Source organism: Plecotus auritus (genome assembly GCF_963455305.1).
Source record: "Plecotus auritus genome assembly, chromosome: 5".
Classification (NCBI taxonomy): Eukaryota; Metazoa; Chordata; class Mammalia; order Chiroptera; family Vespertilionidae; genus Plecotus; species Plecotus auritus.
Window position 1 is genome coordinate 164,945,467 of NC_137776.1, and position 19,484 is coordinate 164,964,950.

At 46.7% G+C, this 19,484-nt stretch overlaps 1 protein-coding gene across 2 annotated transcripts; it reads right to left on the bottom strand.

Moving 5' to 3' along the window:
- Window positions 1-6,722: 6,722 nt before the first annotated feature.
- KLF4 (KLF transcription factor 4) lies at window positions 6,723-11,937 on the bottom strand. Of its 2 annotated transcripts, XM_080669330.1 has the most exons (5): window positions 11,322-11,937; window positions 11,085-11,205; window positions 9,404-10,394; window positions 9,146-9,310; window positions 6,723-7,804 (listed from the first exon to the last, which is right to left on the bottom strand). In XM_080669330.1, exons 1-5 carry the CDS (start codon window positions 11,324-11,326, stop codon window positions 7,629-7,631), a joined length of 1,458 nt encoding a protein of 485 aa, XP_080525456.1. In that variant the 5' UTR covers window positions 11,327-11,937; the 3' UTR covers window positions 6,723-7,628. The 2 variants fall into 2 exon arrangements, with proteins under 2 accessions (XP_080525456.1, XP_080525457.1); XM_080669331.1 differs by having other exon boundaries at window positions 9,146-10,394; window positions 11,322-11,500.
- Window positions 11,938-19,484: the final 7,547 nt, after the last annotated feature.

Below are 19,484 nucleotides of genomic sequence, written 5' to 3' on the forward strand. Positions count from 1 at the left end.
AAACCCGAAACCTTGGCATATCACGGGATGATGCTTTAATCAATTGAGCTGCCTGGCCAGGGCCTACATGGTGTTTTTAAAATTTTTGTATTCCCTTCTAAGCTTCCCTTGAGTTCTCAGGATAGAACCACCAACAGTGAGAACTAGGGACTGGTTGGCATTCAGATCCTGACCTGATGCAACCTTGGGCCAACTAGATGTGACTGATGGCCTCATTTGGGCAGACTGGCCCATCCAGGAGCCTAGAGTGGAAAATGCCTCCTTTACGCTTTCAAAGTGTTGTGTGTTGTTGTTTTTTTGACAAGAAGTTTAATTGTTTGTCATATATTCACAGTACACTTATGTTTTTGCCCTTGAAAGAAGGCACATGGTTATCCAAGAAGAGGGATAAAATATTTCCTTTTTCCAAATTCTGGCTTCCTGAAGGCCATGCCCAGTGGCTCCCTAACTGCTCCCTGAGAGTTAACAGACACTTATCTGCCTCCCCCAATATAGAAAAGAAAACAAACCCAAGTGAACAAAATTCTTCCCAGAATCAATGCAGGGAATCACCTGAAAGAGATGCCAGGATTTGGGACTAAATAAATGATTAATTTATTCAATTAAATCCATAAACTATGGGAATTCAAAGGCACCCCCCCCACCCCCAGTTCATGTTTTTCTGGAGGAGCCAGATCCATAAAATCTTGTAATATATAAGGCTAAGAATTTAAAAAAGATTTAGATCAAGGGGAATGGAAAGGGCTTTTTAAGAGCTGGGTTTTGAAGGTTATATAGAAGCTTGTCAGGAGAATATGGGTCTTTCCAGAGCAGCAGAGACCAACACCTGCAAGCGAAATCTCAAAGGCTGAAACAGGCAAGGTGTGTTGGGAGTCAAGAGTTGTTTAGCATGGCCCATCCATTTAAGCAATGGTTGGATACTTAAGCAGAAGATACGGGGCAAATAACTGGAGGCCACAATTGGAGGAGGTTAAATCCATTCATTCACTGGCTGCTGGGGACCATGGGGAAGTAGGGGCGGGGCTTGACCTGATCTGTTTGACCTGGAGAACTGTGTGCTCAGCCAGAGGCAGGACAGAAACAGGAGCTTTTTCTTCCCCATCAAACTAAAAGTGTAGACCAGAGCATGACATAGTGACCAGCTCAAGAAGTAGCTGTAGGAAACCTGGGATTCCGGGTCAGTCTGTCTGGACAAGGGAAAGAGCACTCTCACTGGGAAACAGAAAGTCTGGGTTTTTGACTCTTAAACAGATTTACTGGAAGAACCTGGATATTAGCAAATCCTTTTGAATTGGGGTGTGTTTATTTTGCCTGTAGGCCTATCTACCCAGCACACTGAAAACAACAGTATTAGAAGAGCCCTGGCCAGTGTGGTTCAATTGGTTGCGCATGGTCCCATGCACGGAGAGGTCACCCAGTTTGATTGCTGGTCAGGGCACATGCCTTGGAGGCTCCATGTGCAGTAGGGAGCGTGCAGTAGGTAGTCCTTAGAGGTTTCTCTCCCTCTCAAAGATCAATAAAAAACAACAACAAAAACAAACAAAGAAAGTACTTGAAGAGAAACACTTTGGTGTGTGTCAACAAGATGAGAAACAAAGGCAAAATGCTAACCTGTAAAGGGAACCTCAGGTCATCTGTAAAATGGCGATGAGAGAGGGAAAGTCCACCCTTACCTTTTTTTAAAAAAAATATATATGTTTTTATTGATTTCAGAGAGGAAGGGAGAGGGAGAGATAGAAATATCAATGATGAGAGAGAATCATCTATCGGCTGCCTCCTGCACGCCCTCTACTGGGGATCAAGCCCACCACCCTGGTATGTGCCCTTGACCAGAATCAAATCCGGTACCCTTCAGTCCGCAGGCTGATGCTTTATCCACTGAGCCAAACCGGCTAGGGCCACCCTAACCTTCTTGTGAGGATTCATTGAGGTGATGGAGACTGTAAATGCTTCACCGACCTCACAGAGTTGGGTACAAGTAAGTGACTCGGATCTGACCAGGGACGTTCATTTGTCATGTCTAAGAGGCTCAGCTTTGTGGTTTGCAATGATTCACTTATCTCCCTGGCTTTCAGTGTGTCTAGGGTTCCTGCAATTTTTCTGTGAAGTGAGTATAGCATCTGAATACATTGGCTTGGTGTCATGGTGATCTGGCAGCCATTCAGTAATATGTTGTTGATTCAGTGCCAGGTACTATAGGGTCAAATATTACAGGTAAGATACGTAGTATAACCCCACTCAACCTCCCAGCCCCAGATGCCCTGGACTGGACAAATTTGATGGTTCGATCTAATTGATTTTAGATTGTCAAACCTCTACCCGAGGCGCTCGCTCTCTCTCTCTCTCTCTCTCTCTCTCTCTCTCTCTCTCTCTCTCTCAATAAAGAGCTACTTCTCTGGTCTCTTACTCAGATTAGATAATAACATGCAACATAGACATGAAGAGACACATAAAATGATGGCAACTGGTTCTCACAGTCTTGGGTATCATTATAATTATTGTGTCGCATCAGTGAAAAATGTTCTGTTAGTTGCAAACTAACAGATCCTGGATCCTGGAATATGAATATACTTTTGGTAGTTGTTGTTAAGTTAGATTTCTATTTATTTCCACCTTTCCCTTTAAGAGCAAGTGGAGAAGGACACTTGGGAGGACTGGTTGTAACACGCTGACTCATCCGGGGTGCCGAAAATACCGAAGCGACTTAAAAAAGTGATCATATCAAAGACATCATGGAAAACAATTAAAAAGATCAACTCTTGACATGCATGAGTCCAGAGAAGCAGCTGGGTTGATGCTCCTACCCCACAGGCCCTCCTATCCCTAACTAAGTTGTCTGGCTGTGGCAGCCCTGATACCAGCCTGAAAGAAAGATTTCTGTGTTTATACTATTTTAGCAGTTGGTTTTCCCAGTGTTTTGACTGTGACCAGGGCATTGAAGCTCTAGGCACTTCATAAGGATTTAAAAATTTGTTAGTTTTTCAGGAGATGGTGAGAAATTTACACTTCTCTCCTACTCAAGGCAAAAGCTTCCAAAATGAGTTTGCTTTCAACTTTCATTTTAGTTTCACTTAATGTGAAGAAGGAAAAAGGGTCCTACCCATTGTAATAGCAGGTCCTTGGCATGTTCACAGATAGATCCGTGTTCCACAGCATTCAGTATGTAGAGTGCTTGGTGGTTTTACAAGAAATATTATTGAATAACTCTGCACGTGAACGAGGAGAGTTTCATAAACTTTAGGAAGTGGACATAGATTGAGTTAGACTAGAAAAGCATGTCACTCCACAAGAGCCTCTAGTCTAGAAGGTGCTAAAAATCATGAGGAAATAAAAATAACTACATAAAATAAAATACATAATAAATAAGATGGTAAAATAATACATAAAATTTAAAAACAGGTTTGTGTAGGACTGGATGACGATGGGTATATGAGAGAGAGAGAAGGGGGAGGGAATAGAAAGAGAGAGAATATAGACTGTAAATTCACTTATGGATGTGCAGTGTTGTGCTGAAATGAAGCGTCAGAAGCCAGACATATAATAGAACAGGTGGCTGATGTGGGCTGCTAAATGTAGATACTCCCATATCTCCAAGCACAACAGGTAACATCACTGCCTGTTTTAATATTTTCCCTGGGGACTTGCTTTCATAGCATAAGGACTCCCTCACCCGGGCTTTATAATATGTAAAGACATTATATGTAAAAATTGTTACTCTCCAAATGTGAAATAACATTGCATGTTTCTGAAAATTGGAACAATTTTTATTACATTTATTGGGGTGACAGTGGTTATTTAATATACAGATCTTGTAACGTGAAACAGTTTTTGAAAGGAATGATTCCCCAACTTGAAATGGTGACAGTCCCTGGTTTACCCAACCATAACAGGGATGTAAGAGTCAAGCACTTTTTCAGGTAGAAAGAATATTTTGCTGGAAAAGAGAGAGACTGAAAATGTGTTGATGCGTAGGAAACACTATTTTCTTTGTGCGCACAAGTTAAAATGGAGGACATATGAAATTAAATCGTATAAGGAAAATGTGATAAGTGGGCGTCGAAAATATTAGGTACTCTTTAGTATACAGTATGAGCGGCTCTGTAATGCACTTAATGACAGTATACCCAGGAGCTCAGGACTGACAAGACACTAAATAGTTGTAGCTATCTGTGCATGTCGAATCGTTTTGCCATATTACATTTTTGAAAAATCTTCCTCACTTATTTTATTTTTATTTATTTAAAAATTTTAAAAATTATTGATTTTACAGAATGAGGTGGGGGGAGAGAGAGAGAGAGAGAGAGAGAGAGAGAGAGAGAGAGAGAGAGAGAGACACGTTGGTTTGTTGTTCCATTTATTTGTGCATTCATTAGTTGATTCTTGTATGTGCCTTGACCTGGAATCAAAATGGCAACCTTGGTGCATCGGAATGATGCTCTAACCAGCTGAGCTACCTGGCTGCAGCTCCTCTTCCTTCATTTTAAATATTTAAGCTCCTTTTCAGGTTAAAGTCAATGCAAGTGCTATCTCCCTATGATATCAGAAAAATTTGAATACGTTTAAAATGTCTTCATATTTTCTTATGCTCATGAATTTTATTTAACTATAAGACTACAAGAAATATAAATATAATGATAAAACCAGTAAAATTACAATTGACAACATTAATTTGACAGGTGATAATGTTTGGCTGAAATTAAATTGATGCTAGCAAAATCACTAATAAAGCATCAATTCCATTTAGATCTAATAAACGAAACAAAACCAAATGAAGGCACCGAAATTAATGGCACGTTTGATTTAAGGTGGGAAATCTCATGATCTGCATTATGTTTCTATTTGATATTTTATGAATGTTTCTTCTAGTTGAGATAAGAGGCACTTAGCAAATATGAAGATGGTAACAATCATCCAATAAACACTTTTCAGCCATCTACCATGTGCCAGAGGCTTTGTCTAAGAGAAAGGCCGATTTCAAGAGCTACAATCACAATGTGATAGGAAGAAAAGCGTGTTCGAATGCAGGCTTCTTGTTGAAATAGCTTGAATTGCTTTTAAAATTAAAGCCTGAATACTTGGACCTGCATTCTTTAGAAAAGTTTCTCCATTTAAAATAGATACTTATTTTAGGATATTTAAAAACTACAGAAAGTTTAAACTGAGAAAACTAGTACCTATGTATCGATTTATATTTTTAAATTTAATCCTCACCCAAGGATATGTTTACTGGTTTTAGAGCAGAAGAGAGAGAGATATATATAGAAACATCAATGATGAGAATCATTGATTGGCCACCTCCTGTATGACCCACATTGTGAGCCCTGGACCAGTATCGAACCTGGGACCCTTCAATCTGCAGGCTGACGCTCTAGCCACTGAGTCAAACCAGCTAGAGCAACTCTTTTCTATTATTTCTCTCTCCTTCAAGGCACATGCATTTAAACTTATCCAATTGGAATCATACTGTTTATAGTCTTATATCCTGCTTTTTCCACTTAACATACCATGAGCATTTTTCCATGTCATTAAGTATGCCTTGAATATGTTCTTGGCCACATAAAATTCCATCCTGTTGGTGCACCTGTTTTCTTTTAAGCTAAGACACATGCCATGTTCCTGTTATGCCGGACTCTTAAAAAGCCAAGAGAAATACTTTGTGTTGGTCCACCATGAGCCTCTTATGAATTGCTATTTTTGATTCCCTTTGTAAAATGCACCCACAGTGCGCACACTGGATATCGTGGATGGTGAGTAAGCAGTCGAAAGAAAATGGCAGTCAGCTTCCATCCACTTGACGTGAATCAGTCACCCACATCACCCTTACAAATAGTGTCAACAAGTGTCACAAATGCTTTTTCCTTTTTTGTGACTGCCACAAATGAACTTCAAACTCATAGGGACCCACCTCAAAACAGTCTCAGAGCAGTTTTAAGCTTTAATCATTTCAGAAATAAGCTTATAAAAACTTTTCTTAAAAATTTACTTTTACTTTACACTTAGTTTTGTGATTTTGAAAAATTTGTAATTCTCTGGTTTCTGTCTGTTCAAATAAAAGGGCTAGCCATCTTCAGAGGACTGATGGCGTTTTAAAACAATCCCCTAGAAACTTTGATGCTGACCTCTTTAGGGATATAACTAGAATATCTGTAACACACACCAAGCATAAATGAGGCCTTTAATCCTCAGGAGGGCACTGTGGAACTATGTTCTTAGGGTTCTCTGCTGTGGGACGTTTCTTTTGTTACAAATTGTTCTGAATGCAAGGCCAGGCCTCTAAGAGACAGATTTTCATATTTTCATTTCATTTTAAAGAAAAACCATAAGGATCTCTTAAAATGTGAACCTGGAATGTGTGTTTATATTATGAATACTTTCATATTAAACTGAGCAAATTGAAGAATGATTGATTGGGCTCTTTCTCCCGGGAAATTCATACTCAGGTAAGGAAACTGCTTCCATGTACTTTTACGTACATTGGAAAAAGCAACCTAAAACAGGTAAATTTAATTTTGTGAGCTCCATTAACTCAGCGCTTTCAGCCCTACCACATGAATTGCATTTATTGCCAAACGAAGTAGTCTTTTAAAGTCTTCTTTTAAATCTGTTGTTGAGACAAAATTTGGCTTTTTAGTGTGCTTTTCTCATGTCCTACCCACTGTGTTTAAACTGACATTTCTGTTACTTACCTTTTCAGGGAGGAAAACAAAACAAAAAGCAATGTTCAGATAAAATATTATAGGTTTATTTAAAACTTAATTCTCACCTTGAGTATGCAAAATACAAACTCCACAAAATGTTCATTTTACTTTGTAGTTTACAAATATACAAAATAGAAGTTTGCTTAAATTTATATTACATATTTATTAAGGCAAGGAACTATATAGAAAAACACATTTGTTCTGCTTAAGGCATACTTGGGAATAAACCATTGTACAAATTATTGCACATCTGAAACCACAGTGCATAACAGACTGTCTGCATAAAAATGTTAAAGTAAACCAGGTGTATTTACCTGACTTAGGTCATACATGTAGATCGGAAGACAAAAATAGATTTTCCTTGTCAAAGTATGCAGCAGTTTGAGAACTTTGGCTTCCTCATTTGGTACCTTTAGAACCAAGACTCACCAAGCACCATCGTTTAGGCTATTAAAACACATTTTCTGTACCTGAATTTCTTCCTCTTCTTCTAATATCATAATAATGGCTTTTAGAAGGCAAAGAGAATACAAGGTGATCTTTATATGTATATTGCATCGAAACACAATTCAAGGGAATACTGGTCTTCCCTCCCCCACCCCCCTCCCAACTCACGGATCTAATTTATACCCTGATATCCACAGCTTCCAGTCACCCCCTTGGCGTTTTGTAAGTCCAGGAATATTCAAGTCGGGTTTAGAATTGGAATGATAGAAGATCCAGTCACACACCCCATCTGTTCATTGATTTGTCTTTGGGCTTCCTCCCGTCTCCTGATTATCCATTCACAAGTTGACTTGCTGGGAACTTGACCATGATTGTAGTGCTTTCCAGCTGGGCTCCTCCCCTCATCGGGAAGACCGTGTAAAGGGAAAAAAAAAATACTGAATTCTCTTCTGGCAGTGTGGGTCACATCCACTGTCTGGGGATTTAAAAGTGCCTCTTCATGTGTAAGGCGAGGTGGTCCGACCTAGAGAATGCCCGGTCGCACTTCTGGCACTGGAAGGGGCGGTGCCCGGTGTGTTTTCGGTAGTGCCTGGTCAGTTCATCTGAGCGGGCAAACTTCCACCCGCAGCCTTCCCAGTCACAGTGGTAAGGTTTCTCACCTGTAACAGGCAAATAAAGGCGTTAACGCCATTGCTAAAGGATGAAAAACTGACAGATGATGGGTACACCTGAAACCTATGTAATTGTATTAACCAATGTCACCCCAATACATTTAATTAAACAAATGAGATTTCTAAAAACAAAAAACAAACAAACAAAAAAACAAAAAACGAAAGGGTTGAAGAAACATATACCATGCTAACACTAGTTAAAAGAAAGCTGGAGTAGCTATAGTAATTTCAGAGAAAGCAGACTGCAGAACAAGGGTAATTATCAAGGATAAAGAGGGGTGTTGCATAATGATAAGGGGGTCAATTATCCAAGAAGACATAGCAATCCAGGATAAGTCCACTGAAACAGAAAGCAGATTGAATTTGATTTCAATAATAAAAACAGAGATGCAATAAAAACAACGACGATGAAGAATTGGCCATTTGAAAAACTGGAGCCCAAATATTAAAACCAACTCTCCAAGTACCCCACTCTGAAAGGACCCAGGAATGTCTTTATACCACTTAACACCATATTAACGTTCAGATTATAAGAATGTGTTATGTATATTTTTTGCCTTTTTTTTTTTTAATTTAAGGAGGCATTAACTAGTTGAGCAGTGAAAACACACAAATCCACCTAAGCCTACACTTCTAGAGGGCTACCATTTTCATTCTTTTGGAGTCAAGATATCACAGTAGTAGAAATGAATTTGGAAATTATGTCTGCTAGTGTGTCTCTCCTAGCCCAAGCCAAATTATAATAGCCTATCCCACTAAACTGGGTCTAAAAAGCCACAGGAGGCTACTTTTTCTGTACCCACATTTCTGTTATTTTCCTGAATAGTACAACTACACGACCTTGTGTACCTACTTACGCTGACATGGAAGTTCATCCTAAACCAGGATGCCAGCGATTGGAACCATAACAATCTTGAAATGTAAATAAAACCTAATTATTAAGACTAGAACTAAAAATAGGGTGAATCTAGGAAAGGAACAGCTAATGAAAATTGTCTAGAAAGTAAAAAAAGAAAAAAAAAGGATTAAAAAATCCCATCCACTACAAAGTATAATTTCTTGATTACAAGGGCAATGCTTTGCTAGGAGAGGCCCATGTTCAGTCTGGAATCTCCCTGCCTTTCAAAGGCCTGACAAAACTGCACATTCAAGCACTGATACCATCCATCAAGCAAAAGGCTCCTGGGCAAAAAAGTAGACGCCCGTTTGCTGCTCTCCCGGGATCCAGGAGATGGAGGCGATAGACTGTACCCCACATCCCAAGGGAGACCATAGTTGTCGGGTGGGGCTGGACACCCCCCCTCCCTCCCACCACGTCTGTTCCCCTACCTGTGTGGGTTCGCAGGTGTGCTTTGAGATGAGAACTCTTCGTGTAGGTTTTGCCGCAACCCGCATAATCACAAGTGTGAGTGGCTGTCCTTTTCCGGGGCCACGACCTTCTCCCCCTCTTAGGTTTGGGCTCCTCTGGCATGCAGGACCCGGGTGGCATGAGCTCTAGGGGTGAAGAAGGGGGGTGGTCAGGCTCATCCCGTGGGCCCTGGCACACGCTGTGCTCCCCAGCCCGAACAAGGAATCCCCAGGACTGACCTTGGTAATGGAGTGGTGGGACCTGCGGCTGCATCTGGTCTGGCAGGAAGGGTGGGTAGTTGGGCCCCGCGTGGGGGTGGAAGCCCGGGGGCAGCGGCAGGGCAGGATGACAGTCCCTGCTGCTCAGCAGTTCCTCGGCTCCCAGGGTCGGGGTAGTCCTGTTGGGGAGCTGCCGCCCCAGGGGGAAGTCGTGCGCCGTCGGCCGGTGGCCGTTGCTGAGAGGAGGTCCGGTGCCCAAGTGGGCCTCCAGGGGCCGGCCGATCGTGCACGAAGAGACCGCCTCCTGCTTAATCTTGGGGCACATGCGTGGCGGCCCGCCGCTGTAGGGCGCCACCACCACCGGGTGGCTGCCGTTCGGGCTGCCTTTGCTAACACTGATGACCGACGGGCTGCCGTACTCACTGCCAGGGGCACTCAGTGACGCCTTCAACACAAACTTGCCCATCAGCCCGCCACCTGGCGGCTGTTGCTGTTGCGGCGGAATGTACACTGGGTCCAACTCGGGCCGAAGGAGTTCGGCCACGAAGCCGCCCGAGGGGCTCACGTCGTTGATGTCCGCCAGGTTGAAAGGAGCCGTGGGAGGGGGCGCAGACTCGCGGCCGTAGAGGAGACCGCCGCTGGTGCTGCCGGGTGCCACGCCCGGGCCCCCCTCGGGCCGGATCGGGTAGCTGAAGCTGCAGGTGGAGGGCGCGCTGGCAGGGCCGCTGCTCGACGGGGAGGACGACGAGGAGGCCGATGCAGACGAGGACACGGTGGCAGCCACGGACTCCTGATGGGACAGCGAGTTGGAGAGGATAAAGTCCAGGTCCAGGAGATCGTTGAACTCCTCCGTCTCTCTCCGGGGAAGGAGCGCCGGGTTGCTGCCGCTGCAAGCCGACCCGACTCCGCCGCTCTCCAGGTCGGTGGCCACGGTCGCCGCTGCCAGGTCGTACGGGCGGCCGGGAAGTAGAGGAGGAAGTCGCTTCATGTGGGAGAGCTCCTCCCGCCAGCGCTGCGGGGACAGGGCGGGAGAGGGACCGTCAGTGGTGGTCTCCAGATGCCACCCGACATACTGGCAGACCCAGCGCGCCTACGTCGCCCAGGCATGGGGAACTAGCAGGCAGGCAGGCAGGCAGCGCCCGGGAGCTCCAGTGCCAGGGCTGCAATCTCGACCCACACCCGGGTCCGAGGAGAGGCGGTGCGTCCATACGGAGGGTATTAGGTTGTGTCTGCCCGATTGCGTGTGAGCAAGCGCCTCAGCTCGCCAGCCCGAGTCCCTCCCCCGCCAGATCCCTGGGACGCTCCCGCCGTCCCAGAAATTGGGACACCGAGGCTCTCCCGGTGTGTCCTAGCCACGGGGACGCCTACGCGCCGAGCGCTCAGGCCCAGCCAGTGTCTGTGGACACAACTACCTCCCGCCCGGTGGCCGCGCGCCTGCCCTGCCGCCTGCACCCCAGAGGACGTGTGCGGACCCGGTGTGCGCCTCCGGCGGCTCCGCCGCGTCCAGACCACACGCACGTACGCCTGAGCCAAGGGCGCGGAAGCCGTCCCGGGAAGGCTGCGGAGCCTGAGCAGTGTCCACCGCCTCCCCTGACCCGGGGTGGTCCTCGGTGACCCAGGGCTCCGCCCGTCCCCCCCCTACCCATAGGCCCCCCTCCCCCCCCAGCCCCGGCTTACCCCCATGGCCAAGGGCAACACTCACGTTATTCGGGGCACCTGCTGGACGCAGTGTCTTCTCCCTTCCCGCCGGGCCGGACGCGAACGTGGAGAAGGACGGGAGCAGTGCGTCGCTGACAGCCATGTCAGACTCGCCAGGTGGCTGCCTGTGGGCCGGGTGGGGCGCACACGGAGGCAAAAGTCAGGGGCCCACTCTCGATCCACCACTCCGGCGTGTCCCACCCCGACCCGCACCCCTCCCTTCGCCCCGCGCTGCACCTACCTCATTAATGTGGGGGCCCAGAAGGTCCTCGGGAGGCCGAAGCAGTGGGGATACCCGAACCCCAAAGTCAACGAAGAGGGAAAAAAAAGACTTAGAAACGAAGTCAAAACCAAAACCCCAAGTTGCCCGAGATCCTTCTTCTTTGGATTAAATATAAATGGTAGATGCCTGTTTTTTTTTAAAAGTTCCTTTGTATACAAAAGTTCTTAAAAAGTCGTAAACTCTTATAAAAATGGAAAATCAGCAAGGCGAGTAAGTAGGTCCGGTGGCCGGGCTGCTGTCTTCGACTCAGCAGAGTCCCCCACCGCTATCGCTGTCGCCGCGGCTGTCGCCGGGAGAGCTGGGGCTGTGGCCGGGGTGGCGGGCGGGCGGCGCCGCCAGGTGAGACTGGCCGCGGTGGCGCGGATCTGCGGACTGGGCGGCGGCACAGGGCGCGGAGTCCGGGGGGCTGCGCGAGGCGCGCGCGGCCATGGGCGCTGGCCGCAGGCGGGTGGGTGGGTGGGGGGCCGGAGGGGCGGGGAGGGGCACTTGGCGGCTCCCGGTGCCGCCGCCGCCCGCCACCGCCTCTGCTCCCCGCGCGCCCGCAGCGGCGCTCGTTCTGTCGGGCAGGAGAACTGCCGGCAGCCGCCGCGCACTCCTTACTTATAACTTTGGCTCTCCCGCCCTTCCCCCCGCCTCCTACTGGCAGTGAGCGGCAGCGCGCCTCCAGGCTCCGCCCCTCCCATTCTTTTCCCCTCCCTCCTGCGGCCCCCCGCGCGTTGCCATGGCAGCTAAATAAACAAACTCGGCGCACGTGGGGGCGGGGGGGAGGGAGGGGCGCGGGCGGGGGGGAGGGAGGGGCGCGGGCGGGGCTCAGCCAGGCCGTGACGCCAGCCGGGCAGCTGGCGGGCGGGAGCCACGCTGACGCCGGCGGCGGGCCCGGCGTGGGGCTCCGGGTACCGGGCGCCGGTCCGGTCTCCGGTCTGGCCGCCGCGAGGCCAGGGCAGTCCCTGGGTTCGAATCCTGCGGCTGAGAAGGCTGGTGGGGGGCCGAGAGGGGGTGTGTTACGCACTTGCCGCTGTCTGCGCCCTAAAAGCGCGATTTATCCGCGTGACTCATCCAGCCCTCCGTCCCTCCAGTACGCACGCGGGAGCCGGGCTCCGGCCCCGAGCGCCGGTGCGGGAGCTTGGCCTGGCCTCGCACGGCTCTTCGTGGGCTCTTCTGCCGGGTGGGGGCTGGGGGGTGTCGAGAGGAGGCGGGTGCCCAGCACTGTGCAACGAAGACTGGGGGCCTGAGAGAACCGGGGCGGTGGTAGTGGTGGTAGTAGTGGTGGTGGTGGTGGTGGTGGTGGTGGTGATGGTGGTGGTGGTGGTGGTGGAGGGGGGTGTTCCTCTCCTGGGAAGGGCGTGAAGAGACCGGAATGGGGAAAGGAGTAAAGGTTTTGACATTTAAAGGAGCGAAAAAGGCTCATGATTTGCTCTGGCGTGGGGACGGACAGAGGGGCTGTGAGTGAGACACCTTTCAACCAGGGACTCTCAAAGCACTTTACAAGCCACGCACTCTCCTTTCCACTTTATGGTGAGAAAACTGAGTCACAAAGAGGTGAAACGGCGAGATGAAGGTCAAACGGCGACTCGCTCGCCTGGCTCAGGCTCCGAGCGGTCCACCTCCCTGCGAGGGACTTGGCCAGGAAGTGGAGCGCAGCGGGGGGACCCCAGTCTCCAAAAGGGCACACCGCGCTGGCGGCTGCCGCCTCTCCACCGGGAAGAGGAAACGGCGATCGTTATTTCAGTCTTACAACTCTGCCTCCCCACCCCGAGTCTCCCCTTCGTGTGTGATCAGTAGTTTTCCAGCCGGGAAATGTTTTCGCCCTCATCTTGTCAGCAAAGAGTGCCTTTTTTTTTTTTTTTTTTAATAAACGTGAGTGTGGTGTTCGGTATCGCTTGCTGAACGTCCGCCTGCGAGGTGGTTAGCTTGGATTCAGGCGCGCCGCGGGGCTCCGCCCGCCCTTTCTTGCCACCGACATCCCTCAGTGGGAAACGCAGCCGCTCAGGCCGCCCGGTGTAGGCCCAGGAAACAAAAGGGAAGAGGGGGCCTTGGAAAAGCGTCGAAGCCCCGTCCCTGGGCAGGGTGGGCACTCAGCTCCACTGAGCTCTAGCTGCCTACTGCTTTCAGTCGTTGTCACCTGTTTGAGTCCTGAGACGATGGTCCCTATGAGGCTTCCTCAGAGTATGTGTTATCCCTGGTTTCCCCACTCCTTACCGACCTCAGGAGCATGCTTGGAATGCGTCTCTCCCCCCCGAATTCACTGGGCCCTTTCGGCCCCCGCTAGGTCCTAGGTCCGGAGAATCGGACTCCCTGGAAGATGACTTCCATCTCCTAACTGGGCTTTGGTTAAGGGCTGTGAAGGCCTGACGGTGGCGAGAGGGGCGGGCCTTGCTTTGACCAGAAAATCCTGCCCCTCCCTCCCATGGCCTAGAGGGGTTCAACCCCACCCCATAGGATCAGGCCAGTTACTTTAACTCTGAAGATACTGTCCCTTTCAAAAGGAGGACTCAGGAAACACCTGTTACCTCCCCCCCCCCCCGCCCCCCCGCTTTGTGAAGACAAAACATTTCTTGGGGTGCTCGGACCTAAGGGTTGTGTGGAAAAGTTATCCACTTTTCCATGAAGGCCAAGGCTCCTAAACCCCAATGAACTTGGATGAGCCCTTGATTGGCAGCCATCACCCTCAGGATGTAGACATGTAAGTCAGGACTTGGAGTTTCCAACTTAAGTAGCCAGTTCCTACGGCTTTTCTCTGCTTTGTTTTAATTTTTTGAAGTAAGGCAGTAGCTCTTGCCCTTTAACAAAAGTAACCACCGCAATGAAAAAACACACACACACAATATTACACAGATGAATTGGAAAGCCACTATTATTATGTCATATAATCAAGACAAGATTCTGTAACTCAAAAAGACAAACTTGAATTTCCCAATAGGTCTTTTGGAGGAAGAAAGCCAGTCCTTTGTGGCAGGCAACTATCTGGTGAGTCCTCTGATTGCATCATAAAGGGAAATCTCTCTGTTCACCTCAGATTTCTAAAAGAGGTAAGGAACTTCGAGTTCACAAATCATCTCCTTTCAAGGCAAGTGCCTGGTGTGACAACAGGGTTATGACCCTCCCTCTCTTCAGAACAGGTAGGTCCAGAAGAGTTAAGTTCCTGCCCTATATAATTTATAAACATGAGGATGAGTAAACCTTTGATGACTAAATTGTACTCTAAAATAATAATAATAGAAGACACCCTTTAAAGAAGAATTAAATACTTACTGGTGACTTTATTTCAGCAAACCGATATTACAAGTTTTGTGGTATGGAAGTTAATTATTAACGTCCTTGGAATTATAGATTTTTTTTTTCCCAGTACAAACTGAATTATTAGTAGGCAGAAGGAGTGATGGAAACCATTCGTGCTGGGGGATTAATATGGAGCCATTCAGGGGTGTGATAGATGGAGGAAGCTGTGTAAAGGTCTCCGTGAGGGCTGCACCAGAACTGGGCCCTGGATTTGGCTCCACAGGACTTAGAAGGAGCTGCTTTTATTTTATTTTATTTGCGGGGGGGGGGGGGGGGGAGGGCAGAAAGAAGAGAAGCTTTTAATGAGGAGAGAACAAGAGATAATTTTAAGTATCCAAATTGTTTTTGAAATGAAATACCTCCTGATAAATAACTGTGAGAGGGGCTTGCACTTTCACAAGGAGGCCAACGCTTCCCTCAGCCTCCACTTGCATCTCCTTGTAAACTCCAGCTCTAAGCCCCAGTCTCGTGCAGAGGTTGAGAAAGTGGGCGGTAGCACTAGATTTCTTGGGTTTGTTCCTGGCTCTGCTGCTTTCTAGCTGGGCAAGTTGCTTAACCTCGCTCTGCCTGTCTGTTCTTCTATGAAATGGGGATGTTAATAGTACCTACGTCTTAAAGTGATGAGGAGGATAGGTGGGATCTTCCAAGTCAAGTACTTAGCACGGGACTTGACACTGAGCATGTGGTGGGGTGTTACTATCTCGTGTTCTCTGGGGGACCTTAAGCTTCATGAGGACAGGAGCTATTTTCTCCACTACGGTATCCCCAAGTCCTAGTCCAGAGCCTGCCCAGCACATGGTCATGCTCTGTGTTTGTTGAATGAATGAATAATGTGCTTTTCCTTTTTGAACAGTCTGTCAGCAGGAAGCCCGTCTTTCCTTTCAGTTCTCATCAATCCCCATTCTTGTCAGGAACCTCCTGTCACCCAGACTCTTCTCATAGTTTTCCCCACGTTACGTCCTCATTCTTTCCCAGCTTCCCAAGCTAAAACCTAGGTTTCCCTTGATTCCTCCCTCATTTTCTTTGAACTGGGCACTCAGGCATCCAGGAAGTTCAACAGTTTCCATTCCTAAGTCTGTCTGTCTGTCTCTCTCCTACTGCAAGTTGGGCTGCCTTGTTTCAAGCACTCCTTATGTGTAGCTTTTAATTATTGCTGTAACCTTCAAACTGTTGCCTCTCCTTGTTCACTTCCCCGATAGTCCCACTGGAATTTCCCTGCTAGATCCAATCCACTCTGCTCACCAGCTCCCTTCTGCTCACCTCCCTGCTGCCAGCTCCCCTCAGGCTGAGGGAACAGGACCCAGCTCCTGAGCCTGATGTACCCATCTCTTCCCACTCTGGCGCTAACAGACTTTACAGGGTCATCTCTAGGGACTGACCCCACCCACCCTAAACGTTAACGGGATGTTCTCTCAAGTCTCTGAACACAAGCTGTGTATTTTCACTGGCTGTTTTCCTGTCTGAAATGCCTCTTCTCCCCTCGGGGGCTCTCCTCATTCTCAAACCCCAGAGCCCCTCTGAATTGTCCCTTGGTCTGTTAGTTCCCATCCAGGTTCGTCCTGTTTCCACTGAGCTCTACTAAAGCCGCGCGGTGACTCGGCCATGCCATTTGCCCAGCGGACTGCTATTATCTGATTACTTATTCGTGGCTTGTGTTCCACTATGGCGTCTTCAGGACCAGTGCCCAGTAAGTATTCATTGTAGAATGAAGGAAGTGAGCAAAAGTGCCTGGATAAACGATTCATCTGGGAGCCCTGCTTGTCCATAATGTTTCTCTCTGGTTTCGAGTTCACTGGCTTGGTACTATTTTCCCTTCCTTTTCTTTCTCCATCTGATTCTTTTCCTTCTTTGAAAAGCTCTATGGAGGTGCCCGAAAATAAAGCCCTTCATAACTCTGGCCTCTCAAAACAGTTGGACAAAAGTGAGAGAATGGCCTGGCCAAGGCACTGTAATAAAACCAACTCGAAAACACAAACAAAAATAACCAAAAGGCAAACCAAAACCAAATGGAGAAAGAGTCCACTCTTTTCTGTAGCCAAATCCATTGCCTTTAAAACCCAAACATTGGGGATTGAAGTTTTTAGAGCAGAAAATGAGTCACAGACATTAAAAAGTTGATTCTCAGAAACGTAATTAAAATCTTTTTCGTGAACCTTTAGTTTTGATCATTTAAGTTATGTTCTTAACCTCCCCCCTACCCCGAAATTTAGGCCCAATGCATTCTTGAAGCTATTTAAAAAAATAAGCTTCAGACTTAATGGGATTATCTTTTTTTTTTTTTTTATTTTATTGATATTTTACAGAGAGGAAGGAAGAGGGATAGAGAGCCAGAAACATCGATGAGAGAGAAACATCGATCAGCTGCCTCTTGCACACCCCCCACTGGGGATGTGCCCGCAACCAAGGTACATGCCCTTGACCGGAATCGAACCCGGGACCCTTCAGTCCGCAGGCCGACGCTCTATCCACTGAGCCAAACCGGCTTTGGCTTAATGGGATTATCTTAAAAACTTTTGAACTATTCTGACAGCAGTGTGTTAGATTCAACTTTCCAGTGTCCTCAGCCTGTATGTTAAGAAGATACAAACAACAACAATAAAAAACCCAAAACAAACAACAAAAACCCTCTTTTCAGGTTGTTTATTTTTAAATGTAATATAGTACCTAGTGATATGTCTTAAAAGTAAAATATATAGTAGTAATAGTTCTCTTAAAAGAAATTAGGGTCTAGCATTTGCCATTTTTTAAAAACTCTCATTTTAATTAGCAATTGCTTTTCTTTTTAAATTTTGATTGATTGATCTTTTTAGTGAGAGAATAAGGGGGAGGGAGAGAGAGAAAGAGAGAGAGAGAGAGAGAGAGAGAGAGAGAGAGAGAGAGAGATCCATTTGTTGTTCCACTTATTTATGCATTCATTGGTTGTTGCTACTATGTGCCCTGACCGAGGATCAAACTGGGAACTTTGGTGTATTAGGACGATGCTCTAAGCAACTGAGCTACCTGGCCAGGGCCAAGTATTTACCCTTTTATCTAGTCTGATTGCTTTTTTCTTCTTCTTTTAGTATGGTTGTTTTTAAGGCCACAAGAAGAATACTCTGATACTATATGCATTTGAAAATAAATATAGCATTTAAAAGTAAATGACCGAGCAAAGAAGGCAAGTCATTAGAAAAAACCTGTTGCTGGACTTTTCTCCTTGATTTCCCTGGCCTAGTAAACTCTTTCCCAAAAAGGATTAGAATCAAAAGGAGAACTAAGACAGTATATTCTCAAAGATTCTATTTTCTTAATTTAACAGCCTCCGTCCCTCAGATTTGCACATTAGGACAAAGTGGCCCTTCTGGGAAAAACACTGTACCTTGGTTTCAATCCGAATGGAGGTGAAATTTTTGCACTATGGAAAGTGTAGGGATTTGGAGGTTTGAAAATGAATGCTTCACACCCTGAGAAATGCAAACAAGAAACAAACAATCCTGTGTTTAATTTTCTTCTCAGTTTGTGGGCAGCACAAGAAGATAGGGTATTTTTGCCAATTTGACATTATGTACTCTGAGCTAGGGAAATGATTCTTAAAAAAAAAAAATAACAATGCATTTGATTACCCTGTGGTTGCCTCTTCTTCACAAACATTGTGTTTGTTAATCATTTTAATGTACCAACTGGTGGGGAGAGTGCTGGGAGGGATGGCCAGTGTTACTGTGGAAAAAAAAAAAAAAAAAAAAAAGGCCAAAATAAGTTTCTGCAGCACTCAGATATCTCCTATTGTGCTGATGCCCTTTTCAAAGTTGATCATTCAAATCTAGACGCAGCTGTATCAGTGGATTATCAGAAACGTCTTAGAAGAGGAAGCCCTGGAATAGTTTCCTAATCTTAGTGGCATTCCCAGCATTATAATAGGGATTCAAGAAGGTCATCTACTCAAAGACAGTACTCAGTCTGTGTTGTCAGTTACTGATGAATTTTTCTGGTTGCTGCTTTCACTCAGCAAAGCTCTCAGAGTGAGGTATTTATGGGAAATACAGAACTTGTTGAATTTCAGTGTTCTGTGTTTCATTCAACAAACTCGGGGAAATAGAAACTCTTTTGGGCTTCTTTAAAGCCAAGACACTATCTTTGGGCTGAGTGCAGATTACAGTGTCATTATCTGAGTTGAATTCTTTGCACCTTTTAGCTGCAGCTCAGTGAAGGGAGGGTCTTGGCAGAATTCACTGGGTTATGGGAGATGAAGGAATGGCTTGGATGAAAGTAGGTAGAGATAGAGATCAACCAAAGGACTTGTATGCATGCATATCAGCATAACCAATGGACACAGACATTGGGGTGGTGGGGGCTTGCCCTCCGGTATGGGAGTGGGTCAGTGGGGGATGGGGAGGGAAGGAGACATGTAATACTTGAAACAAAACAAAAAAAAGTAGTGCAGAGACTCTGGGGGAGATGGCTGGGACAGCCACCCCTAAATTTGGATTCCAGGCCCTGTGCTACCTCTTACTAGCCAGATGACCTTGGGCAAGTTATGTGGTCTAGCTGCTCTCTACTTTCCCGGTCTGTAAATTGGGGTGGAGAATGTCCTTGCCTCACAAAGCTGTTTTGAGGATTAAGTGAGATCAAGGATGTGAAAGCTCCCATTGTTAGTTTCTCCCCTCCAGCAAGGAAACCTGACTTGGTTATCCCAGTTTGATAAACCTGAAAACCATTCTGCAGTACCACACCTTGGGAGCTGATTCAATTCTGGATCTGAAGGCTAAAATGCTTTCTCACAGTGTTTTCTTTGCCCCTTCACTCCCCAGCATCCCTGCAGATGCAACAACCAAGGACCAGGCTCAGCGAAAACCTCCCAGAGAT

What these genes read in the sequence shown, in the direction of transcription:
- KLF4 (XM_080669331.1), bottom strand. An exon ending in CAGCAGGTGCCCCGAATAAC is followed by an intron (nt 10,395 to 11,084) that starts GTGAGTGTTGCC and finishes CTGTCCCCGCAG; the next exon opens with CGCTGGCGGGAGGAGCTCTC. An exon ending in ACACCTGCGAACCCACACAG is followed by an intron (nt 7,805 to 9,145) that starts GTAGGGGAACAG and finishes TGCCTGTTACAG; the next exon opens with GTGAGAAACCTTACCACTGT.